Source organism: Amblyomma maculatum, chromosome 1, assembly GCF_055883805.1.
Source record: "Amblyomma maculatum isolate TAMU_Amacu chromosome 1, ASM5588380v1, whole genome shotgun sequence".
Lineage (NCBI taxonomy): Eukaryota > Metazoa > Arthropoda > Arachnida > Ixodida > Ixodidae > Amblyomma > Amblyomma maculatum.
Genome location: NC_139344.1, coordinates 23,972,349 through 23,999,349, shown reverse-complemented (window position 1 = coordinate 23,999,349; position 27,001 = coordinate 23,972,349). Strand labels below are relative to the sequence as shown.

General features: G+C 46.4%; 1 protein-coding gene across 3 annotated transcripts in view; it reads right to left on the bottom strand.

The window, feature by feature from the left end:
- The window catches only part of mdy (diacylglycerol O-acyltransferase), a 179,285-nt gene that overhangs the window by 26,864 nt on the left and 125,420 nt on the right, over positions 1-27,001 (bottom strand). For all 3 annotated transcript variants that reach the window (XM_084587871.1, XM_084587873.1, XM_084587870.1), the window contains 3 exons: positions 26,567-26,611; positions 9,504-9,616; positions 3,643-3,796 (listed from right to left, as the gene is read on the bottom strand). In XM_084587871.1, the coding sequence (XP_084443997.1) occupies positions 3,643-3,796; positions 9,504-9,616; positions 26,567-26,611 (312 nt within the window). The remainder of the gene's footprint in view (positions 1-3,642; positions 3,797-9,503; positions 9,617-26,566; positions 26,612-27,001) is intronic.

Genomic DNA, 27,001 nt, shown 5'->3' with positions numbered 1-27,001 from the left:
CAGTGTATCGAACTCGTGATGGGACAGGGTAGGGAGCTCTGGGCTGCCTTCCTGGATGTGGAGAAGGCATACGACTGCGTGAAACATGATGTCCTGTGGAGGATGCCACGCCTCAGGGGTCTTCCTGAAGAGGTCATCGCCCGGCTACGTGCCCTCTATACAGACACCAAGGTAGTTGTGCAGTGGCAAGGCCTCCAGTCTCGTCCGGTCGAGGTGCAGCGGGGTCTACGACAGGGATGCCCTCTCTCCCCGCTGTTGTTCATGCTGCTGCTGAGCGATCTTGAGGGGGAGCTGGAAAGGTGTGGTGAGGGGTTTGACTTGTCATGCATGGACAGTGGCCGGGTAGTGCAATAGGTCCTACCGAGCCTGCTGTACGCAGACGACATTGTGCTTGTGGCAGGCTCAGAGGCAGGCCTGCAAAAGTTGCTAGATATCTGCACCGTGCATGCGGAGCAGTTGGGTCTGCAATTCAGCACGAGGAAGAGTGCGGTACTGTGCTGGTCTCATGTCAGGACGGCTGTGGAACCGAGACTACTGCTACAAGGGCACGAAATCCCGTGGGCTTCAACCTACAGGTACCTCGAGATAGACCTCATGACACAGCGTGCCTACCTGGTAGACTACGAGAGCAGCCTCCGTGCGAAGGCAGTGCGCAGCAAGAATGTCCTCAGAGCCAAGGCATTGTAGTCACTCAATAGAACGGAGGTCTTACGCACCATATGGAAGGCGGTGATGTTGCCAGATCTGACATATGCAAATGAAGTGTTATGTACCACGTCCTTGAACCAGGAATTTATGGAGCGAAGACAGAGAGAGGTGGGAAGATAGGTACTGGGAGCCCACCGTTCATCCCCCAGCGAGGGGGTGCAGAGGAATGTTGGGTGGTCCTCCTTCGAGGCCCGGGAGGCAGTGGCCAAGATTAGTTTTGAAATGTGTTCGTGGACTCTGGGGGAGGACCGCTGGGTTCATCGAGTACAACGCTGCCTTTTGCACTGGGGAGTATGCACACGCTGGAAGAGGAGGGTATGTGAACTGAGTGCAAAGTATGAGGTGCCACTGCCAACCGTGACAAACACTGAAGACACCTGCTGGACTACTTCGAAGGGGCGGGAACACGTGGCAACGGCGGAGACCAGGCGGTGGCAAACTGGTGCAGCGGCCAAGCCGGCTCTTGGTATGTACTCCCACACAGGAGCGCCATCACTCAGGAGCGGTTCTATGACAACTCCCTGGGGAGCGCCCTGCTTTTTGAGGCCCGTGTGGGGTGCTGTGCACGAAGAAATAGCACGCGCGGATCGAGGGCAAGGACAACGCGGATGTCTTGTGTGCGGTGTGCGGGCGGGAGACAGACGATCGAACATATTGTGTTGACTTGCCAAGTGCTCATGCCATGTCAGCCTACTGGGTCAACTTTGCCGCAGATGCTGGGATTCACGTCTGGACAGCCGCAAGGAGACTCTGCGGTGGACAGTGATGCGACACAGCGGGATGAAAGGGCTGTGGCTGTGGAGGGAATCAAAATACGCCTTGAGAACTAGATAAGGCTGACTAGATAAACAGTGTTGGTGGCGTTGCGCCATGGCGGGACAGACTCCGTCACAGTAGGGAATTGACTTGGCTAGGACCTTTCTGGTCCACCTGGTAAAAAAGAGAAGCCTCAGTAGTCATCCAATCCATGTGACTAGCATTGGCCTGCGGGTAAGGCCTACAGCAATCGCTAGCGTGTCCGTGGACTCTCCGTGCAGTTCTTTCGATTTGTGAACTTCGTTTCCAGACGCGATAGCACCAACAAATAAGCGGTGTCATTATACCGCTGCTTTCAGGCGGGAAGTTGTGCTTGCGACAGAAAACTCGTCCAACCTTAAAGCACAGCTAGAGTACGGCGTGGACGAAACAAATATCTGCCGCTGGCAAAAACAATGGGACCAGTTGTTCAACTGCACTGCAACTCGAATGGCATTTTCCGGACCCCGCAGAGGCCGTCACCATGTGGTGGAAGAAGTCGTTGAGTTCGTTAAGACGCAGAGGGCCGGACCACTTCCTGTTACTACAGAAGCTATTCAGGCGAAGGCAAGGGAGGTCGCGAAAGCACGAGGCATCCCGCACACTATGTTTAAGGCAAGCAGAGGCTGGCTTCAAAGGTTTATGAAGCGGTTTGGTTTCAGTCTTCGGCGACGAACATCAGTGTGCCAAAAGCTGCCCGGAGATTTTGAAGAGAAATTAATTTCTTTTCAGTGATATGTGATAAAGAAGAGGCTTGAAAAAGGGTATGGACTTGGGCATATTAGAAATGCCAACCAGACCCCAGTTTACTTAGATATGCCCATGGCGTACACAGTGGCCGAGAAGGGGTCAAAAGAAGTAAAAGTGCATACCTGCAGGCTACGAGAAGGAACATTCAACTGTAATGCTTTGCTGTACTGCTGATGGACGGAAGATGCCACAGTATATCATTTTCAAGTGGAAGACGCTTCTTGCGAAAGAAGTGTTTCTGAAAAACGTCATTGTTTGTGCACACGAAAACGGATGGATGACCGTGGCAATGGTCAAAGAATAGATTAGGCTCGTGTGGCAACGTCAACCAGGTGCATTGTTGTGTCGGGACTCCCTCCTGGTCTTAGACTCATACAGCGGACACTTGACGGACGGCGTAAAGGCTGCACTCTCACGAGGTGGGACAGATGTGGCTATAATACTTGGCGGCATGACCAGTCAGCTTCAGCCACTCGATGTTGCCAACAACAAGCCCTTTAAATCTAGAGTGCGCAAGTACTACACTGATTGGCTGACTGAACAAGATCACGAGCTCACTCCGACAGGTCGCATTAAACGCGCATTACTCAGTCAAGTGGCCAAATGGGTTTCAGCAGCGAGGGAAGATATACCCGCGGAGATGATCGTGCGGTCATTCCGTAAATGCTGCATTTCAAACCCGCTGGATGGTACTGAGGACAGCGCGCCGTGGGACGAAGACAGTGACAACGAAGCGAGGAAGACGACGACGAGTGATCAGTCAGCCTTCATTTGAATAAATGTCTTTCTTGTTCTGGGTGGTCTCTCTCTGTCAACTTGCATTCGAGGGGTTTCCCCAAGATTCCAGTGTCATGGTCTTGTGGAGACGGCGGGTGTAGTGGAAGGAAACCTAATGACTGAGTAGGTGATCACTGCCCAAGAGGTTATTTAAGACCGTTTTATTTAGGATCACTGGAAATAAACTGGGAAGTAAAAGATAAAGCACTAAAGCCTATTTTCCCTAAGCTTGGGCGATAATTCCCACCTAAGCATTCCCTCGTACTACTGTTGAGAGATTCATTAGCATAGGTGTACAAAAGTTGCAGATGATTTTCACTGCATGTGGAGTAGATAAACTTATCCTTCATAGTCAGCAGTCATCCATTCAGGCAGTCTGTAAACTACACAAACTTGACCTGTAACTAACCAAGTAGACAGCAAGTGACAAACTATTATAGGCACAGATCGTAATACATAATACATGCATTTCTACATGCAAAAAATTAGGAACTAAAACCACTGCACATAGCGGAACTAAATATGATAGTCCTACTGCAGTAGTAGAACTTCACTGTCATCATCTCTCTATGAGCCTGCATATATTTCATTTATTAAGGAATCACCACATACCTCGTGAAAAAATGCTGACAGGAGGAAGACCATTACACAGGCCTTGCCTTTCGACATGCCAGATGCAACCAAAGGTTTATAGAGGTGGCGCAGACACCACCTGTGCACTGGAATGTTCCAATTTTGCCAAAAGTACTGCACAGTGTCAGCATTCCTGGAGGGAGAAAAAAGTAGTCTTGTCATTTGCGAAGGAACTTGAAAGAGGAGTGACGTGGGCGTGCACGGACCAGCACCTGCCCCAAATATGATAACTCAATACAGTCAAACCCGGTTATATCGAACCCGGATATATCGAATTTGGGTTATATCAAACTCGCGGAATATCCCCTTGAAAATCTCATGTAAAAGTATAGGAAGGCCGCGTCATATATCGAACTCAATTTCACCGGTCGTTCGATATATCGAATTCCGCCCCACGCACTGGAAAGTGTGCCTTCCCCAAAGACGATCGCATCACCCTTGGCCGTTTGCAGCGTGACATTTTCTAACCACGCGCGGAAGGAATGAGAGGGGACAGTTCGGCTTTCGGCTGGTCTGGGCAGCGCCGCTGCCCATTCCCCAAAGGCGCTCGCATCTGCAGTTATCGTTTCCCGCGTGCCAACACATGACGTTTGCAAGCCATGTGCGTGAGTGTGCACATTCTTTTGCCGAGCTATCTCTCTCCTTCAGCACGCGCTACGCATGCGCCAAGCCAGCTCAGCCCGTTTTCAGACAGACGTTGGACGCTTTCTCCAGCGTGTGTTGCGAACCCTCTGCGCGCGGCGGCTGACGTGGCTATGGCGCCTGCGGACGTTAAGAAGCGGCAGCTCTCTCTGATTTTTTTTTTTTTTGCGAGAGTCATCTTTTCTTATCGCTGCGCTGTACACGCGGCGTAGCGTAAGATATGACGACAGCGGACGTTAAGAAGCGACAGAATTTTTTTTTCTTTTTTGGCGGGAGTCGTTTTTCATTGCATGTATGAATCAACGAAAGCGCGTGGTCAGCTGCTGCGATCATGACGCCTGCCCCAAGCGCGGCGTGATAAATCGAACCAGGCTTGTGCAATCAAGCCATCACGGGCACTCCGCCAAGTTCGCTCCCCGCCACCGCAGGAGCGATCAAAAGATAAACGCGCCCTGACGTTATCGCTGCGCAGCATCTTGGCACGCTGCCAAAAAATGAGCTGTGGATGAGACAACCGAAACAGAGTGACGCGCGACATGCAAGCGACATGCAAGCGACATGCAAGCGAAAAACGCTCGCGATTTCTGCCGATTTCTACCGCCGCGACACAGAAACCTTGTTTTGAGCTGCCGCGGGCGGTGACTGGAGTGGCGAGAGGGACGCAGTCCCATCAAGTTTGCAATTTTTTGCTTTGTCGCTGCCGCTCGTCGCTGAGGTCGCTCAATCGCTTGCATGTGAGCGAACTGGCCTTAACGTATTTTTTTTTTTTTTCAAATTCTTGGGTGCAAACGTGGAGGGTGGGTTCATTATGCGAGTGGGTTGATTACGTGACAAATACGGTATCGTTTTTTCGCATCGTAAGTGCCGTCACAAGCCGATTTCTGTATATCGAATTATCGATATATCGAACTATTTCGCGATCCCCTTCGAGTTCGATATATCCGGGTTCGACTGCAAACACTTCTTTTATGCTTGACATGGGCTGCCTTGCCGACTCTCTCTCACATGCATAAAATTTATTTACATAAAAAAAAAACGTTTTTTCAAGATATTCTTGTTGACAAGCTTAATGCAAATTAGTCAGTACAGCAGCCCATATTTAACTTTTATATAAATAGATCCCTAAAGCTAATGCACATAGCTACCTATGCCAAACTTAGCCTCCAAGGCTACACAAAACTATTGAACCGATATTGCTACGGGCACCAGTATGAAAAAAATTCATTCGCGGCACCGAGGCCAATGCGTGACTTTGTGGTGCAGTCTCAGGTTCCCTTTATCTTTATGCACCAGCTAGCACTTTGGTACGGCGCCCCAACTTATGTTATTATTGATAGAGAGACTGCCTTTACTTTGCAAATGATGGTCGCAATTTTTCAACTGAGTGGTACGACCCATCACAAAGCTACTGCTTACCGCCCACAGACAAATGGGTTGGCTAAGAGGCTTAACAACATCGTGGAGGACATGCTGATCAACATGTATGTCAATGTCCAGCACAAGACTTTGGCGTGATCCTACCATACAGTGAAAGCTCGTTAATTCAAACCTCGATAATTCGAATTTTCGGATAATTCGAACTACACTACCTGGTCCGGCCAAGCTCCATAGAGATCTGTGTATAAAAAAGCCCGTTAATTCGAACGAGAGTCGGTTCCGCTACGGATAATTCGAACTACGCGCCGCCGCGTCTGGGTGGCTTGGCGCACATCACGCGGGAAAAAAAAAGTAAAAAAACACCTCCGCGATCGGTAGGCACGTCCAAAACGGGGACAGAATAAGGAGCCAGGTAAAACCATGGAATAGTGGGTAAAACTTAAATGGCGCCATGACCGGCGTGGCGGCCGGCGGCATTGAAGGGAGGGGACGCGGCCGCGGCAAGGTCAGTGCATGGCCGCGCGGCGGCGGCTGCCTGCTCTCTCTTCTGCGCAACCTCCGTAGCTCGCAACTAAATACTCGTTAATTCCAACCCTGTTAATTTGGAAACAGGGATAAGTACTGTCGGCGCGGTCCCAGCCAATGCCCATAAAAGGCTATGATTTTGGACGGACACTATGGGTTAATTTTTTTTTTCGATAGCCATCCTTCCTTCCACCCATCAGTCGTCAACGGAAGCTCGCGAGTCAGCCGCGATCATGACGCCGGCTTTTAGCACCATTCATTCCGATGATTGGAGTGGCAGTAGACGGCGCCGCCCGCCCAAGTCGCTCATAGCATGGTAAAGCGAACATACTGAAAAGGAGGCTCACAACCGGACAAGCGCTGGCACTTTGCCAAGTCCGCTTTCCTCCTCCCTACCCGAGCTAAAGTCAAAAGATAAACACGCCGTTATCTCCGCGCAGCATCTTGGCGCACTGCCAAGAAATGCGTTGTGGACGGTGAAGGCAAGGTCAATGTACAACTGGTCGCGCAACTTGGAAGAAAACGCGTGCAGCTGCCTACTGTCAGAGGCATCAACTCGATGATGAGGGCTCCTGCGAACTGTGAGGCAAATTACTAGCGCACAGAAAATAAGATCTGCCAGAACCCCAAAGAACTAGAAAGTAAACATAATATTCGCGCTCAGGAATGAATGCAGTTTTTGTTTCTTGCGTAAGAAAAAAACGTGTCACATTTTTAATAATATTTTAACTTGTTTCTAACGGCCTCTCTCGGCCACTTATTATCCGCTGCGTAGTTGCCCAAAGCTCAGATATGGCTCAGACCAAAACTTTTTTCATCCGCGGAATGGGTGCGTCGTCGGCCCCGGTTCAACGTTCATCGTTGCGTGCTGCGTACAGAGTGGGTTATCTGTAACAAACAGTCAGTATTTCATTCTGCTGGTTGTGGTAGAGCTTTACAGCAAGGCGAAGACTGTCTGTGCTCGATGAGAAACTGATTGCCGCTGCATGTGCGCATTTCCGGACGATGGGACAATGCTGCGTCACAGCTCGGCGGCTCGGCTCGGTCTCCCAGGCACGTCGCAAAAGTGGTGGCTTGTTTTACGGATACACGTCTGCATAAGCGGCGTATCGCTGCATGTTTTAATTGAGTGGTGAAGGTGAGATTTTATTGCCCCCAAGACGCGTGACGCATTGCTCAGAGCCTTCCGTTCCGCTCCCTTTGCTGCGTGTTTTGCTTACTGCGTCGTATTACCGCACCAACGTTCGCTGAACGTGCTTTAGCTGTTATTACAGTGATGTTCCTATTGTCAATGGGATCCTTCTCATGAGCATGTTAAATGCTTAAGTTGTAAATTTGTAACCTCACATTGACTCCTTTCAGGGGCAAATGAAGCGCGAGTAAAATATGGGAATCATGAACAGGGCGAGATTTATTGGAGCGTAGAAAATATCGTAGATATTTTCACTTCTCAGACGCATTAACTTCTAAATACTAGCAATCCCAATTTGAATTGCTTACCTAAGCTCTTACAGGTTGGCGTTCTAGCGCTAGCGTTAGTTATTCCGTTCGTTTGTTTTTGTTGTTCTTTGACGCTGATATGTACTTTGTTTGTTAGCAAGATCTTTCACCCTTTTATAATCTCACCGCGTCTCGCTTGGAGACCTACGCTCAGGAAATTTTGTTATCATGAGGATTTCATGAAGACCGTGACGAATGAGCGGTGGTCGCTTTCCTACACTCCAAGATTTGCATTGTCGTGAAGCGTCTATGTAAGTAATCGTGAATTAATAAAGCCTGGCTTTCTATGCAGCACAGCTTCACTCATTTATGCCCTTAGTGAAATGCCTCAAGCCATGTGGTTCTATCCATGTGCTTGCCGAATTCACTTGAAGGCCCTTGTTCACAAACGTGCCCGAAGAAATAAGCCCCAGAATGCGTTTACATGACGCGCGACGAAAGACTAGGCTAACGACGACGGAGGCAGAACGATGCTATGATAAGGTGGTTAAAGATGCCGTAACATTTCAGTTAACGTTAAACTTGACAGTAGAAATCCATGTCAAGTAAAGTTGGCTGAACAGTTACGGTGTCCATTTTTCTGCCTTATCCGAGCATCGTTCTGCCTCCGTCGTTGTTGGCCTTGTTTTTCGTTCATAAGTAAAAAGACAATCAAATTCCCCGCCAAAAGTACGTTACTGTGACGTCACAAGCAACGTCACGTGTTTGTTGTGCCTCACAGTTCGCAGGGGGCACTGGGAAACTAAAGCCTCGCTCAGAGTCGACACGCAGGCTTCTATGGGAGTTACGCTACCATTTGTTCTTCTACCATGGTGAAGGCGCGAAACGGAGGGACGCGCTAACGACTGACGCCTTTATTATTATTTTTTTTTTTTCAGATTCGTAGGCACAAATCAGGGCTGGGTGGGTTCATTATGTGAGCAAGTTTGTTACGCAACTAAATACGGTACATTTACCGTAGTACAAACGGTTTTGGTCAGTTTTTTCGAGGCCATTCGATAATTCGAACTTTTTTCCCGGTTCCGTGAAGTTCGAATTAACGAGCTTTTACTGTATGTGACAATGGCACACAATATGGCAGTCGAAAAGCTGACATTTTTCCTCCGTTTCACCTCTTCCACGATAGGGAAGTTCAGATGATGCTCGTCACAATGCTCCCATCCAAAATAACTAGCCAAGTTTTTTCAGATTCTGAGCAGTTTGCCCAAGATGCTGAGCAGGCACGTGAACTAGGCGCACAGCGACAAGATAAAGATTCGCAATGGTACAGCCTTTGCCATGGACGACTGACTCTCCTACAAAAGCTCATTTGCCGTTATTTCAGTCCCTATGAAACACTGTGGCGCATCAGCGACACCAAGTACAAGGGGCTATCAGACAGCCCAGAGCAGAGATGCTATTGGCTACCCAGTCCAGAGATCACCTGTCTGTTACACGTGACGCCATACTTTTCATAGTAACCAAAAAACTGCCTCTCCACACTTTTTTTTGTGCATGCTTATGTGCACGTACCTCTTTTAGGAAGAGGGGAATGTAAGGGGATGCTCGAATAAAAAGAAGACAAAGATGGCCAGCTTTGTTCTTGCAGGACGTGCTGTCAACTGTGACCGCACGTTGTCAACTGAGCCTGCATCCTGTCAGCTAATACTGGTCACCAACACCGTAGCACTATATTTTCAATGCGACGAGCTTGCCAACTCAGATTTAATTCACATGTCATATTAATGGGCATGCACTGGGTACTGTGTAGTCCAGTCCATAAAATAACTATTCAGAGCTTTGAGGGGAAAGCTTACCACCAATCTCGGTAAAACTCTCTGTCTGCAAAGCGCAAGAGCTCAGCAAATGTGTTCAGCGTTGAGTGGAAGAACCAATAAAATGCCAGCAGCCAGATAAGTATGTTTGGAACCTATAAAGAAAGAGAGTGAAAATATAATTTAATAAATACACTGGCACTGGCATGGCACAAAATCAATAAACAATAAGACAACAAAGAATACACAAAAGTAAAACAAAGCAGTGAAGACAAAATTTGCTGTGTATATCGATCACTCATGTGCACAGTGTCAAAATAAAGCAAAGAATCGAAAAATGCCAAAGACAGATTTTTAATAAGCCAGCTTGCACTATTGCATTGAGTGCTTCTTCCACGCTATTGCAATCCAGTGTGCCTTACAGCGCACAGAGCAAGTAGAAGCATTCAGAGCACACTATTCTTTTACCTGAACTCCAAATTCACATTCTTCAGCAGTGCCGTGCTCACACTGCTCTGAGTAAATTTTTAATAAGTGAGTAATTACTCAATGATGTCCACCCAAGTGCAACCACTGAGTAACTACCTAATTAATCATGGACTCTTTTTCTTTGTTCAGCTTAATGCTGGAAGTTATGCAACAGCGATGCACTATAACTAAATGTTGGACTTATTGGTTTTATTTTGTTAAAATTTGGCAGATATCTTTGGTGCTCGTTGCAAACATTTCCAGTTTTCTTTGTAAATAGGATTTTTGACAAAAGACCTACAGTTTTCTCATTTTGGCAAAATGAAGTTTTATTGCTGTGTCAGCAAAATTAGGTTTGAATGTATGTTACCCTTTTTTTGCCAGCTAGAGCATATGATTTACCAGTAATCAATGCATAAATGCCCCTTCATTACTGGCAAAGCACTTGTAGCTTGATTTGGAGAAGAATATGTAATCGGCAAAACAGAAAGAATAAAAAACGAAAAGTCACTGGTGAAACTAAGCAAAACCCAAGTGACAGGCAATTTCTAAAAAGTGGTTTGGTTAAGGTTTGTAGAGTTTAATGTCCCAAAATGACTCTGGCTATCAGTGATAGGACTCAGGCTATGAAGCTTGAAGGCGGGTTGCTATGTTATTACCAAGTTGTTGCACCAGGCTAAGTAAGAGGGCCGGGCATCACGTGGCGAGCAGGATAACGACAGCGACAGAAATGTCACTTAGAAGGACCCTGAAAAGCAGTTCTGTCGATTAAATGCAGTGAAATGCCTACAAGCATTCATGCCACATACAAAACCTCAAACATACGCTGGTAATTTACAAGACAATTTTACAAGCTCCATCATGCTATCACATCTCTCAATGAGCTGAGGCACCAGCCTTTCACCCGAATCCCTGCCCATGACATCATCAGCAGAGTAATATCGATTTGCCAGCACCGCAGCGAAGAAGAAGGCAGGGTGCTTGAGACCTCAGTGAGTCTCCCTTTCCACCCTCTCCTCCGTTGTCAAGCCACAATGACAGGAAAGCAGAAAGTAAAAAATGAAAGTAAACAATCGAGGCACATTGACTGGCAACACTTTCGGTGTGGAACACAGTACCTGTCTGTAATCTGTTTTTCATGCTCAGCGCAGGGTGCGAGATGAGAGAAAGAACAAAAAGACAATTTTTAATTGCCCATATCCGTGGGGCTACATATGCTGGATCAAAAACCTTTATGGAAGGATGAAAGGTGATTCAGTATATCAGTCTTACTGGCTTTTCTGACCCTCGGAGAACCATTTTTCAGTGCTCCTTTAACCATCACGGTAGCCCAAACTTGAAACTTTTTTCTATGATGCTTATGCATGGTTTCTAGTGCCGTTGCTGTGAAGAAACTGTCCTAGCTGAGTAATGACAGCGAGCAGCCCAACACTAGCAAATGTTTGGTGATAAGATGAAGGCTCTCAGTCTGAAGAAGACTGTAAAGTGAGAAAACAATACCTCAAGAAATGCAAGCTGTGGTACTTAGTCCAATGATACACTGTCTCACCATGTTTCTAGCTTCCACAATTTTATGATTTTCTCCTATGAATAAGTAACTTTAAATCCACAAGAGAGCAGCCCCATGGCATGCATGCCATGGACACTGGCATTTTTCAGTTAAAACCACATTTTAAAAATTGAATTCACATTTTTTTTTTTTTCAGTTTAAAGGGACACTAAAAAGAAAACTGAAGTGAGCTTGCATCGATAGAATGCCAATTCCAGATTACAAAAAATCCACTCTTACTGAAAGCAGAGCTGTTATAAGGTAGTAAATAGGAAGAACAGAAATACAGGTATCACCGCCACAGCCGAAACTCGCAACTACAAATCCCGTGCCGCACTAGGGATCCCGGAGGCTGACAAATGCGAATTACGTTGCCTGTTTGAATGCAGTCGGTTTTGTCTCGAATATGATACATAACACGCTTTTATCATATGTAAACGTTGCAAGGCAAATACAAAAATATACTTGGAGGCGCCACAGGCGCCCACTTGTTTCGGTTATGTTCTGGCTCAGGCACTTTGTGCATGCTCGGATAGTTTCAAGTTTGGACCTGCAGTGCCTGAGCTTGGAGCAGCAGATGCGCCTGGCTCGTTCACATTTGAACATTCGGAGGCGCAAGCGAGAGATATCCGCTGCTAACGACACGCTCCTTCGTTCACACTTCTGAGCCAACATATCGCCACCGCCGCCGCTTCGACTGCGAGCTCCCGTCAACCCTGACCTGACCACTCGACTGCAGCTACGTACACTACTAAAAGCATGCATATGCTAAGTGCCGAAGGAAAAACGCATTATCATTCAATTGTTCACTAAATCATAGCACATTTGATCCACATACTGCGGCAACAAGACCTTCAACGGGCTATTTGCAGGCATCGTAAACAAAGGGGCATACTTGCCGCTCATACAAAGGAGAGTGTCGGTCTATTTCGCTGGTCGCCCGGCGAAAAAAAGGGGCTCGGGTAAAATGTTACTAAAAATAACGAAGCACCAAAAATAAATTTAAAAAATGTAAAAAAAATTGATTTGTAGAAGAAAAGAAAAAAACGCCACCACCAGCGGGATTCGAACTCACCACTGCTTACTCCATAGCGTTCGGCGCTAACCACTTGGCTACGCCGCGCCTCAGGGAGCTGGGAAATATTTCTACAGATTATGTCATGGCCGCATTTATAATGGAACATGTTTCGAGGTGTACAGGCCATTGCTGCCGGTCTAAAAATTAACTTCTTGACCATCGGAGCATGCTGCCTGCTCTCACGACTTGCAACTAATGCTCTGGATGCCTATGCGCACTATATTGTGCACTGGAACCATTTTAACATGTGGAATTTCACAGCGCTGGCAAATTTAGGGGCGCCGGCTCTTCGGTCATGCTCTGCTACCGTAGACGCAAGTTTCGCTGAACACTGAGCTGTAGCACAAACCTTCAAGAAAAAAAGTGCGATGAAGCTTCAAAACTGGCAAGCGCAGCAGCGAGGACACTATTTTGCTGGTAACTAAATCTTATTTGTATGTAAACATTTCGGGAAGCGTTACGATGACCGAGGACTCTGTTTGTTTATGTGTAGTGCAAGAAGGAGCTCAAAGGCTTGAGAAACATGTAAAGTATTGTGCATTACAAGCGCTCTATGTTTTGTTTTCTTCCTTTATGTGCCCATCGCTCGGTAAATTACTCTCTTCATCGTTTTATTTATTTCGGCTGTGGTAGTCATTTACTGTGAGCAGATGGTTGATTGCGAGTACGCTGTTGCCATGTTGGCCCCTGAGGAATGCGACGCCACAAACCGCGCCGACTCGCTACCAATCACGGAGTCTCCACTTACGTCATAGTGTGCGTCACTCTACCCCGACTACGTAGTCAGAGGAAACAGTTTGAATTCGACCAGCGGGAACAAGAAAAAAACATCAATTTCTTATTGCAATATCTCAGCAATTATTAGATTTTTTGCTGCCGGATATGTGGCGACAGTGTCACCAAATGTAGTTTATTTGATTTTTCATAGCATCTTTGGGTGTCTTTAGTGTCCCTTTAAACCTAAAAATCCAATGCCTATGACATGCTGTCGCAGAAACAGAAAGTTAAGAGTTGTTAAAATGAATTTGAAGCCAAGCATCAAATCTTATATGATCAGCATTGAATGTTTCAAGCCCTGCACACACTATTGAATGTGTGTTTCTGTGGACACATGGTGTTGCATATCTGAAAGCTGTTTATTTGTAGTTGCTGGTGCTGGGAGCACCTGATCAGTCCAGGGCACCTCATTTATGTTTGCTAAGACTATTCTGAGTTGGCACAAATCATCTTTCTGTAAACAAGCCATGCTACCATTCCAGGATTGTGTCACCACATAAAAAAGCAATACAGGAGCTGCATTCAGTCACTGAATCGACAGCAGCTATGCAAAGTGAAGTGGTCAGTGGTACTAGTAATCCCATATATCTTCAGACAAGCTTAATCACCTGTACGGCAAGCAGGCAAGACCACTATTTTTGGATCAGAATTATTTTTCACAGCCAACACAAAGAATGGTGGTCAGTGACCACTTTAAATGGGCGACCATAAAGGTAGGGGCGAAATTTCGCAGCAGCCCAAATAATGGCGAGGCATTCCTTTTCAGTAGTTGAATAGTTCGTCTCGGCGCGGGATAAAGTATGGCTGGCATAGGCGATGACTCGTTCAACACCCTCTTGACGTTGCACGAGAACCTCCCCAAGGCCAATGTTACTGGCGTCGGTGTGTATTTCTGTCTCTCCTTGCTCATCGAAATGGGCTAGAACGGGCGGCGATTGGAGACGGAGACGCAGTTCGGCAAAAGCAGCTTCTTGTTCGCGAGTCCAAACAAAAGGGGCGTCTCCCCGGGTGAGCTGAGTCAGCGGTTCAGCGAGATCAGCGAAGTTATCGATAAAACGCCGGTAGTAACTGCACAAGCCGAGAAATCGCCGAACAGCTTTCTTGTCACGTGGAATCGGAAATTCCGCAACAGCAGCAATCTTGTCAGGGTCGGGCTTCACGCCGGCGGCACTGACGACATGGCCGAGAAATTTAAGCTCTCGGTAGCCAAAGTGGCATTTCTGTGGCTTAAGTGTCAAGTTAGCGGATCGAAGGGCTTCGAGTACTGACCGCAGGCACTGAAGATGTTGTGCAAATGATTCTGCGAAGACCACCACGTCATCTAGGTAGACTAGACAACACTGCCATTTAAGGCCGGCGAGGACAGTGTCCATCATCCGCTGAAATGTGGCCGGCGCGGAACACAGGCCGAAAGGTAGAACTTTAAATTCATAAAGGCCGTCAGGTGTGGCGAAGGCCGTCTTCTCACGATCTCGCTCATCGACCTCAATCTGCCAGTAGCCACTTTTTAGATCGATGGACGAAAAATACCTTGCACGCCGAAGGCAGTCGAGAGAGTCGTCAATCCGCGGCAAGGGGTACGCATCCTTCTTGGTTACGGCGTTCAGTTTGCGGTAATCGACGCAAAAACGTGACCACGGGCTATTGGAAGGCTGGATAACCTCATCTTCGAGCATTTCCTTAACTTGTGACCTAATAACTTCGCGCTCAGTCGAGGAGACGCGGTAGGGGTGCTAGCGGATTGGGCGCACATTATCGAACGTCACGATCTGGTGCTTGGCGATGGGAGTTTGATTCACTTTTGACGACGATGCAAAACACTCTTTGAATTCGAGTAACAATGAAAACAGCTGGTCACGCTGGCTGACCGATAGCTCTGAGCTGACATCGAGATTGTCGAGGGATGTGGGCGGTGGCACGGTTTCTGTGGACAAGCACTCGGAGACATCAGAGATGCATTCGGCGAAAGCTACGGAAGTGTCACGAAAAAGGTGCCGATACTCGTGCGAAAAATTTGTAACAAGTACCTTGGACTGACCACGGTGAAGATGCATCAAACTGCGGGCCACGCAGACTCCTTGTGTCAACAGTAACGATACGTTAGTTTCGGCTATTGCGTTACCATCGTTAAGGGCATTGCATTTCACATTACCGAAGGTGCTGGTTCGGGGTGGCAGAGTGACACTGTCCTCATAAACTCGAAGCACATTGAGTGGTCGCTTTGCACCGCTGAGGGCCACTGCTTTCTCAGTAGAAAACGAGACCTTAGAATTCCGGAGGTCAATAATTGCACCATATTCACGAAGAAAATCTACGCCCAGAATCAGGTCACGCGAACAGCTTTTCAGAAAAGGCAGCTTACCACAAATGTTGATTCTTGAATTTGAACTCTGGCCGTGCACATGCCCAGAGGAGTAATCAGATGACCACCCGCAGTGCGAACGTTTGTGCCAGCCCACGGAGTCAAAACCTTCTTGAGAACTGCGGCAAACTGGCTGCTCAAAATAGAATAATCAGCGACAGTATCCAACAGAGCTCGAACATGGCGACCATCCAGTACTACGGGTATGTCCAACGAAATCTGCTCGCGAATGTCAGGCTTCTGAGTCTTTGAGTGCTCTGCGTCGGTGTACGCGGTCTGCTTCACCTGCAATTCGTCGTCGTTGCAGGTGCGTTGTTGCAGCGTCCGTTCCACCGGCAGTTCATCGTCGTTGCGGGTGCGTTGTTGCGTCATATGTCCCACCGGCAATTCGTCGTCGTTGCGGGTGCGTGGTTGCGTCGTTTGTTCCACCGGCAATTCGTCGTCATTGCGGGTGCGTCGTTTCGTCGTCTGTTCCACCGGCAATTCGTCGTGGTTGCAGGTGCGTCGTGGTGGCGTCGAGGTGGCGTTATGATCGGTAACCGCGGACTTTTCCAATGTCGATGCGTAGTCTTTCCGTGTCCGCATCAATGGGGGGTCTCCCGCGCCGCGATGTCCAGCGAGCCTACCCCCGAAGGTCGCTGGTTTCAGTTTTCCCTCTGGGGACTGGGTGAGCGGCCCTGCGCTGCCCATGAGGAACTCGTAGCAGATGGCGACGGGCGAGACCTGGGTGATGGTGATCTAGATGGTCGCAGACGAGACGGAACGATCCGGCGCTGATCATTGACGAAATCTTCAACGGCTCGAGGCCGTTCGCCGTAGCGAGGCCGCGGAGAATCAGCGGAAAACCCTTCGAGACCTAGTCGACGGTAGGGACAGCGCCAATAGACATGACCCGGTTCGCCGCAGTGAAAGCATAATGGCCGTCGGTCGGGGGTACGCCACTCGTCTGCTTTCCGTGTAGGCGGTCGAGAATCTGTGACATACTGGATCACGGGGGCTGCTGTTTTCGGCCCAGCTACGTTCGGAGGAATCAGGGACGGCGACGAGGGCGGAGAGTATTGCAGTACCTGGGAGTATGTAGGGCGGTGACACTCTGGTGGTGTAAGAGGAGGAGTAGGGCGAGGTTCACCGATTGGAAATGGAGGCCGAAGCGCTTGCTGCACCTCGTCGCGGACAACGCTGGCAATGGAGGAAGGAGCTGGTTGAGGTGTGCCATACATCAGTCACAGTTCGTCGCGCACAACGGAATGTATGAGCTCCCGTAGCGCCGATGTGTCCATGCTATGCGATGAGAACTCAGCAGAGACTGAGGCGGCGTGGATGGTGTGATCCCGCGCCGAAGCTCGCTGCTGAAGCACTTTCTCTATAGTGGATGTTTCCGCAAAGAATTCTGCAACAGTTTTCGGCGGGCTGCGCACCAGGCCAGCGAAAAGCTGCTCTTTGACGCCACGCATGAGCTAGCGCAGCTTTTTGTCCTCGGACATCGTAGGATCCGCACGCTTAAACAGGCGCGTCATGTCTTCGATATACGCCGCGACGGTTTCGTTAGGCATTTGGATCCGAGTGTGTAGAGCGCGTTCGGCCCGTTCGCGGCGATCTGAGCTTCCGTAAGTTGCCGCAAGATGACGTTTCAACTCACTCCAAGACGACAGCTGCTCTTCATGGTTCTCGAACCACGTCCGAGCGCCACCCTCGAGGCTGAAATATACATCTCGAAGCCATGCGGCGTCATCCCAGAGGTTGAATGTAGCTACCCTTTCGTAGTGCTGCAACCAGTCATCGACGTCTTCATAGGTGTCCCCGTGAAAGGTCTTTGGGACGCGGGGGTTTTGCAACGTCACATAGGTGGGGGTCGCGCCAGGCATTGCGACGACGTCGTGGCTACTGGTAGTCATGCCCGAAGGGGAAAACTCAGGTGGTAGGTCTCGTTGCCTGCGGCTAGTGCGGTGAACGGGCGTTTCCTCGAATATATGACCAGCACTCCTGCTTAGCGTAGGGGTACGGGACATCAGACCTGGCCTCCACCAGATTTGTCACGGTGTTGGCGACTGGGGCTACGTTAACAGAGCCGGTACAGGTAGAATTACGCGGTCCAAGGTTTAGGTACGTCCTGCGAGTCCGGAGCCGATTCACTTCAACGTCGTTTTTCATTCCGAGCGCCCCCTGGCAATATTAAGCTTCCACGCGAGCCCTTGGGACCTCACACTATGAAGCAGACAGTTCAGTTTGGTTTCTGCCAATTACAACTCTTGTACTTTGCAGAATCCCTACAGCAATGGGTAATAAGTGCCTAGGTAGCAGAACTGCAACTCCTTTAGCTTTCAGGCACAATAAAGTATGTATGCCTGAAATTACACAAGAATTTAACCTGTACTGCATCAATAACTTAAGTGTACAACATCACAGCCTAAGCCACGCTGCAGTGATTCCAGCTCGCCAAGATACCTTGAGCAGCAAAATACAGAAGATTTGAGAAGACACTGCTCAGAAACAAACAAAAAAAAAATCAAAATTTTCTCAGCTAAATCACTGGGTAGTTAACACTTCCAACCTTGCACAGAGGTTGTATTTTGACACTTGACTGAATCAGTAAGAAATAAATAATTCAACATTTGTAGCTGTGCCACTATGCTTTCCTCAAGACACAGGTTAAATTGTTTTACACTGAATTTTTAATTTCTTTTCAATAAATATAATACAAGTGGAAGTTCGGAGTTTGGCTGGTATGAATATTTTCACAGCATTTCATAGCAGAATTTGGTACAAGAAGAGAGTGCCGTAACGGCCAAAAAATATGCACATTTTAAGCCCAAAAATAAGCCAAATATGAAACCTTATCTTCCAGGTGTTCTTATGTCTACTGAGAAATAATTATTGCAGTGCCTCCCTCCAGGTAATATTGAGAAGCTCTGTTTGAGACTGTACACTTGTAGTGCTTAGCCGCAACCAAATCTGTGTTCTCAACTTGCAGATGACAACATACTTTTTAGTCATTGTATCAGTCCTTGCATAAAAAAACTTCACATGTGAGAAAGCTGGCCAAAGCAGACATATTTTTCCCCATAGCCACAACTTCATTACCTGTAGAATTTATATTATCACTGGTAGGATTTTGTAGCTAGAACAATAATAGGTCAGTTTTCCACTGCTCAGTAGAAAAAGGTTTCCATATAGTAGTATAAAAGCGTCAATAACTGGACCTATAGTGTCAGTTCTGTTACTGCCCCAAAAGCTGGAGTGAGCCTTAAAATCCTCGACATTCAAATAAGGGTATAGTTAGCTGCTCTAAGAAACCCAATTCATGAATGGTTACATGGAGATGTGTCTCTAAATATACACAGTACACTATAGTTGTTTGAAATGTATGAAGGATGGTTGCCGCAATTGCTAACCTTTAGGTTATATAAAGGGCCCTTGTAATTCCAGAGCATGAAAGTATTGCACACAATGGTGTAACTGCTCAATTCCCCGAGGGTTATGTTCCCTTTTACTTTGACAACTTCTTTTCAACATTCATCCTGCATGCACATGAGCATGCAGGATGGTTGCACCTTTAAAATTTACACAGAAATGTAGTTTACCTTCACATATATGCTCAGAGCCATGTTCGTGGGAAACATATTTGGCACATGTCAGTTGGCCGTGGAAGCTCAGAGAGCTGAGGCCATACCATTGGCATGGCATGAGTGTAAGCAACCTCTCTATTCTCACAAAATAATTTTTGAAAAATAGTTTGCATGCAAATCTATGCACCCACATTTTTTTTTTGCAATGAAGTGCACATATACAAAGCTTCCAAGCACGCTTGCTGACCTTGTCATCGAGCTGTCAGAGTCTCAACTCCCAAGATAGCGTGGCCTTCATTGCATAATCTCTGGTTTCACGTGTTGCTACATTCAAACACTACATGACAGATCGCGGCATAAAATGCCAAAAACTGGCTGAAAGCAACCCTGATAACTATCGCCATGTTAGCCTGGTATCGGTGGCACTCTAAGTTTCGCAGGCATCGCGGCCACGCATTGCTTGGTTTGGTGTCAGTTGTTTGAGAGCTGTAACGAAAGTCGGAATGAGTGTCGGGGCTACCTATATTGCCAACTTCATTTGCCATATAAATTGTTATTTCTTGCAGCTGTCTTGTCAAGATATATCTACGAAAAGAAAGGGGGAGGGGGGGCTCGGTTTAGATTTTTCCAACCTAAGCACACACCAACTTCGGTCATTGCAATCGTGAAAAAAATGGCGTACTTAGAACTTAGTAAAAAAAACCCTTCGGAGGCACTTTCAGTCGTTCAGTCGTGTCCGACTCTTCGTGACCCTATGGACCATGTCACTCCACGCTTTCCGGTCTCTCACTATCTTCCTAACATCACATAACTTCATCTGCAGTGCCTCGAGGATGCCATCTAACAATCGCGTTCGCTGCCTACCCCTTCTCCAGCGACCCTCAACCTTTCCCAACATCAAATCTTTCTCCAGCGACTCCTCTCTTCTCATCAGATGACCAAAGTAGCCGAGATTTAACTTTAGAATTTGACCCTCCAATGAGCAGTCAGGGTTTATGGTCGACAATATCGACTGATTTTATCTTCTGGCAGTCCAAGGAACTCTCAAGAGTCTTCGCCAGCACCACAATTCAAACGCGTCAATTCTTCGGCGGTCAGCCTTTTTCACAGTCCAACTCTCGCATCCATACATCACAACTGGAAAGACCATAGCACGAGTTATACGGATCTTGGTTGGCAGACTAATGTCTCTGCTCTTTACTAGGCGGTCAAGGCTAACCATTGCTCTCTTTCCCAGAAGCAGGCGTCTCCTAATTTCATGGCTGCAGTCTCCTTCAGAGGTAATCTTGGAGCCCAAGAAGAGAAAATCTGTCACAGCTTCCACTGCTTGTCCCTTGATGCTCCAGGACTTGATACGGCAAGACGCCATGATCTTTGTCTTTTTAATGTTCAGTTTAAGCCCAAACTTCTCACTCTCTTCTTGTACGCGCATCAGAAGTCTCTTGAGTTCCACTTCACTTTCTGCCATTAAAGTGGTATCATCCGCATATCTAAGGTTGTTGATACGTTTTCCAGCAATCTTCACTCCAGCTGAAGACTCGTCCAGACCGGCCTTCCTCATGATGCACTCTGCATATAGGTTAAATAGGCAGGGCGACAGTATGCAGCCTTGCCTCACTCCTTTCTCAATCGGAAACCAACCAGTAAGACCACACCCAGTTCTAACTGTGGCCTCTTGCACTTCATACAGGTTCCTGAGGAGACAGATGAGGTGAATTGGAACTCCCATCTCTTCGAGAGCTTGCCACAATCTGCTGTGATCTACGCAGTCAAACGCTTTCGCATAATCAATAAAGCAGAAGTAGATGGGTTTCTGGAACTCTCGTGTTTTTTCCATGATCCAGCGAAGGTTTGCAATTTGGTCTCTAGTTCCTCCGCCCTTGCGAAACTCAGCTTGCACGTCCGGAAGCTCCCGATCCACATACTGCTGCAGCCTACCTTGGAGGATTTTCACTATCACCTTGCTAGCATGCGAAATAAGCACGATCGTGCGGTAGTTGGAACAATCTTTGGCACTGCCTTTCTTTGGAATGGGGATGTAAACTGACCTCCTCCAATCCTGTGGCCACTGCAGGGTTCTCCAAATCTTCTGACATAATGTATGCAGAATGTTAACAGCGTCATGGTTGAGGTTTTGAAGCAACTCAGCTGGAATGCCATCAATTCTGCTAGCTTTGTTCTTAGCAAGGCTGGCTGAGGCCCATTCAACTACACTCTTCAGGATGCCCAGCTCGAGATCAGTAATCACAACCGTCTTATGTTGGGTTTGCACATTAGAGTCCTTCTTGTACAGTTCTTCTGTGTATTCCTGCCACCTCTTCTTTATCTCTGAGGCTTCCGTGAGGTCCTTGCCTCGTTTGTCCTTTATCATGCCCAGCTTAGCACAGAAGCTTCCTTTGATATCTTTGATTGTCTTATACAGAGCTCTTGTGTTCCTTAATTGGCGGTTGTCCTCAACTGCTTGGCACTGTATGTTCAGGAAGGCATTCTTATCTCTCCTTGCTATTTTCTGAAAATCCGCATTGAAAACCTTGTATCTTTCTCTTTCCCCCATAACTTTTGCCATCCTCCTTTCCTCAGCTATTTGCAAAGCCTCTTCAGATAACCAGTTTGCTTTCTTGCATTTCTTTTGCTTTGGAACTACCTTAGTAGCAACTTCTTGTATTATATCACGAACATCAGTCCACATCTCTTCGGGCTTTCTGTCTTCTAGATCTAATTCTTGAAATCGATTCCTCACTTCCACAGCATATTCTAATGGAATTTGATCCAGATCATACCTGAAAGGCCTTCTAGTTTTCTGTGTTTTCCTCAATCGAAGCTTAATTTTGGCAACAAGAAGCTGATGATCAGTGCCACAATTGGCCCCAGGCCTTGTTTTTACTGCTTGTATAGCGCTTCATCTCTGCCGGCAAAGAATATAATCGATCTGATTCCTGTACAGACCGTCCGGTGAAGTCCATGTGTACAGGCGCCTCTTGTGCTGTTGAAAATGAGTATTCGCTATGGTCAGGTTGTTTTCTTGACAAAACTCTACTAGCCTCTGCCCAGCTTCATTTGGCTCCCCAAGACCGAACTTGCCTATAATTCCGGATATTTCTTTACTCCCGACCTTAGAATTCTAGTCTCTTATGAGAAAAACGACGTCTGATGATGGGGTGCGGTCTAAAAGGCATTGTAGGTCCGCATAAAATCTCTCAACGTCAGCTTCTTCAACAGTATAGGTCGGTGCATAGACTTGGATAACTGTTATGTTTAAAGGGTGACCTTGGATCCGAAGTGAAATCATTCGGTCGTTTTTGGCGTTGTACCCTAGCACTGCTTTGCCCATTCTCCTGTTTACTATGAGAGCGACCCCATTCCTTCTCTTGGATTCGTGCCCACAATAAAAGACATAATGGTCGCCGGAGTTAAATTCTCCCATTCCGGTCCACTTGAGCTCGCTGATACCCAAGATTTCAATATTCAATCTGTTCATTTCTCGCTTGACGACATCCAGTTTACCTTGCATCATAGATCTTACATTCCATGTTGCTATGTGATATATCTCCTTGCAACATCGGACTTTCCGGTCGCTTCCCGACACATCCACAACTGAGCGTCCTTTTGGCTTTAGCCCAGCCGCTTCATTCGTCCTGGAGCTACTAGGAATCGCCCTTTGTTCATCCCCAGTAACATGTGAGACGCCTTCCAACCTGGGGGGCTCATCTTCCGGCGCCATATCATTAATGGTATTGTGACTGGCCATACGGTTTTCTTGGCAGGAAATACTGGAGTGGGTTGCCATTACCTTCTCCAGTGAATCACATTTTGTCAGAACTCTCTGCCATGACCTGTCTATCTTGGGTGGCCCTACACAGCAGAGCTCACGACTTCGAGTTTCGCAAGCCCCTCCGCCACGACAAGGCAGTGATCCATGAAGGGATTGGAGGCACTCCAAGATAACTCTTAATTGTGCTAAGGCAAAAGTCCTCTAGTAGTTTGGTGTCCTATAATTAGATAACAATTCTAATTAAACACTAATTAGACATCCTTTATGATGTTTAATCATTGCTGTGAAGCATCAGACTGCTTCGATGTTTCTTATCGTTGCGACGTCATCATCCACGATTCCACATTTTGGTCAAACTTTGAACCAAATTGTAAATTGCTCGATGTTTGTAAGTATCAATTATGTTTAATGACATACTTTTTAATCTAATTTGACACAAATGCAGCGTTCTTACACTCGTTTTGTGATATTTTCAAACTACATCGACAACTTCTGGCTGATGTAACATCACAACTCCAGTTTTTCATTTTCTTAACCCAAATTATTAATACCTACCATCAACGTAAAAGATGTCTTAATTTAATGTTCCTAATCTAATTCAACACAAACCTGGCAGTTCTAACCCCATTTTGACCTTTTTTTTTTTTTTTTTTTTTTTTTGCTATTGTGACGTCCGCGCTGCTTGCACATCCCCGTGGCTATACCAACGTCCACGTTATTACAAGGCAAATTTGACAGTTTTGGCTCTAACTTATTGCTCTAAAATCATCAAACGTGGGTTCTGGGATCATTTGTTCCCCTCTATCTGATACAATAATTCTTTCTTTCATATCTTAATTAGTTCCAGTTTTCAGTGAGTGCTGAGGTGATGGTTTACAATTTCGCCAAAGCATATTATTTCTGCCAGTTTCTCTTACTGATGGCTGTAAAGGACTTCGAAAAGAAGGTCAGCATCTGCTTTCTTTTAATTTTGCTGTACCCTTGGCAGATTACTTCTGTCAGAGTTTGTAATAATAACTGGGCAAATCTGTCCCATAGTTTTCTCACTGTGTCCACTATGAACCACATGAACGCACAGAAAGTCTACTGAGTTTTTCCTGAAAAAGGCTGCAGCATCATCAGTGCCCCATCTTTTTGGAGAGCGATCATTCACAAGCTAATAGACATAAAAAAAAATGCTACTGGTCAATGGTTATATAATAAATACTATAATCCACACAGAGCTGCTCACCTTTGCCATCTAGGAGAAAGGGAAAAAATGAGGAAGAGAAGACAAGGAAGTTTTTGGAAAGAGGACAGGAAAGTAAAAAATGAAGGGGAAGATAGGAAAAGGAGACTGCAGATTTCCCCTGATCAAGTCAGCATGGAGGTGCCATGTACAGGAGGCAGGAGTCAAAGTGCTGTATTGCCTCCACCAAGTGGCCATTAAAGACCAAACAGTTGGCATCAGCTCAAGGTCTGTGGTGTTGCATAGTACACTAAACATATGCTTTGGCAGATGCCCCTTGCAGGTTCTAAGTTTGTATAAATGTGAACGCTTATCACGTCTAATTTTATTTTGTTTGTCTGCAGCAGGTTCCTGCTTTTCTGCCACTGTAAATGATATATGTAGAAGCATACATGTGTAGTCCCTGGCACATAAGCATGTGCTGCACGTGATTAGTGTTGGCATTTTTATGCGACATAAAATGGGCAGAGGCCTTTTCAAGCCTTTTCTGGATTTGTCTTTTTATCTGGGTTTACGCCTGTTGACCAGGCATAAACTGTTGACCCATGGGGGACTCTAGGGAGCTCAGGTTCTTGGATCGCAATCCCCCATCCCCCCATCTAGAAATTAAGTCTCACCCATCCCCACCCCTTCAATCCTCTTGGAAGGGTTTGTGTTGAACATGTGTCAACTTCCTAAAATTTTGAAAACAATTTTAGTCTTTTTGGAGTCATGGCATTAGTCATGGCATTTTCGATGTCTCAGGGTTGGAATGCATGTACAATATTGGCAGATACCGTAAAACAGAACATACTTTACCTTGTCACCCAAGAGGCACATATATCACACTGCCCTCGAGCTATTGCATTGCAAATTGTATGTTGTAATGTTGCTGGAGTTATATTGCTTCACACAGATCATTTATCAAAATTTTACACTGAGTTTTCAATATAGAAGTACAATTTGCAAGAATAAAGCTGCACTGATGCCTTAATGTAGTGGCCACCCAGCACATCCAGATATATTTGATACCTGTTATATTACCTGAACATGTATATGAAGGAAAGAAGCCAACAGTCGACAAGGCCAAGGAAAGCATTGAGGATTGTACTTCTTTTTTTTTAATTTTTACTTTTAATTAAGCACAAAGTAGAAGAAAAAACAACGTGCCGATGGTGGGAACCGAACCCACGACCTCCGAATATCGCGTCCGGTGCTCTTCCAACTGAGCTACATCGGCCGCTGTCCCCCCTGCTACTTTCTTGGGTATTAATGTTGTCTGTATACGAACCTTGAGAGTGTTCACCAGCGCCCTTCATTTATCTGCTTGCAGCTTACGGGGTCTCGGTTCTGGCAGTCTTGAAGCCATAGGTAGCGTAAGAGGGTTCTAGCACAGCTTTCGCCCTTGCTCTTGATCACATTCTACGTGACGCTGGCGGTAACACAGGACGTCCCACGTCCGCCGCTATGGTCGAGGGTGGCGCTGGTGAACACTCTCAAGGTTCGAATACAGACAACATTAATACCCAAGAAAGTAGCAGGGGGGACAGCGGCCGATGTAGCTCAGTTGGAAGAGCACCGGACGCGATATTCGGAGGTCGTGGGTTCGCTTCCCACCATCGGCACGTTGTTTTTTCTTCTACTTTGTGCTTAATTACCTTTCCCCTAAAATGGTTGCATTACTAATCTATATGATTATCAAAGTAAACATTAAAAAAAAAAAAGACAAAGTACAATCCCCAATGCTTTCCTTGGCCTCGCCGACTGTTGGCTTCTTTCCTTCATGTATTATAACGAGCATCCTCATTTCCCCTTCATTTACCTGCTGAACATGTATAGTTTTACTATTGCGTTTATGATAGATTTTGAGAAGTAAACAGTACCAAAGGGTACATACTCATCATGTCTATTCCTTTACAGTGCATTTTGTCCATTTGGCACAGTTTATTCAAAATGAGAACTAATCAACTAGATCGAATTTCCAGTCTTCTGTAGGTACAATACAACTTAACCTCTTTAGACACAACCTCAAAGAGCTCCAAATGCCACTTTAGATGCTACAGGAAACCTTTTACAGTGTGCAAAACAATGACATAGCAATATGCAGATATAGTACCAAACTATATGCTGCTTTACTTCTCTGCTGCCTTGCTGGTTCTTTAGACAAAGGGGGCCAAATAATGTGTGCCTACAATAAACAGAGCACAAACTTTCTAGCATCAAACAACATATACCTATGGTGACAACCTCAGGAAAACTTTAACATCAAAAATACTTTAACAGCCAGAAAAACTTATTGGGAAAGGTGATGTAGCAGTATTCTTACCGCTAATTTTAGGAGTCGTTCGAGCATTGCAGGAAAGTTCATCTCCTGAAACAAGTAAAAATGACAGTATATATCGTTAGTAGCTCTTACAAACTCAAAACAGCTTCAATATCTCGAAAAGTTGCCCTTCAAACAAGGCAGAAACCACTCTTGGGAATTTCTGAGAGGCAGCCTGCCGTAATAGTGCATATGATGGAATCTTGAAGCTGCATGCATGAAAAAGTAATATTTTAGGCTTGCACTCTTAGGCAACTATTTATACTGTTTAGCCTCACCAAATTCCCAAAAATGACTATTCCAAGTGCTCGCAAGAAAGATGATTATTGCTCCCTGTACACAGCTAACATTAGGGAACAGAAGCACTTCAAGGGCAAGGGCGGATGCTCTCAAATCACCAAAATTGGCCAAATACTCAATTTAAAAAAAGAAATTTGT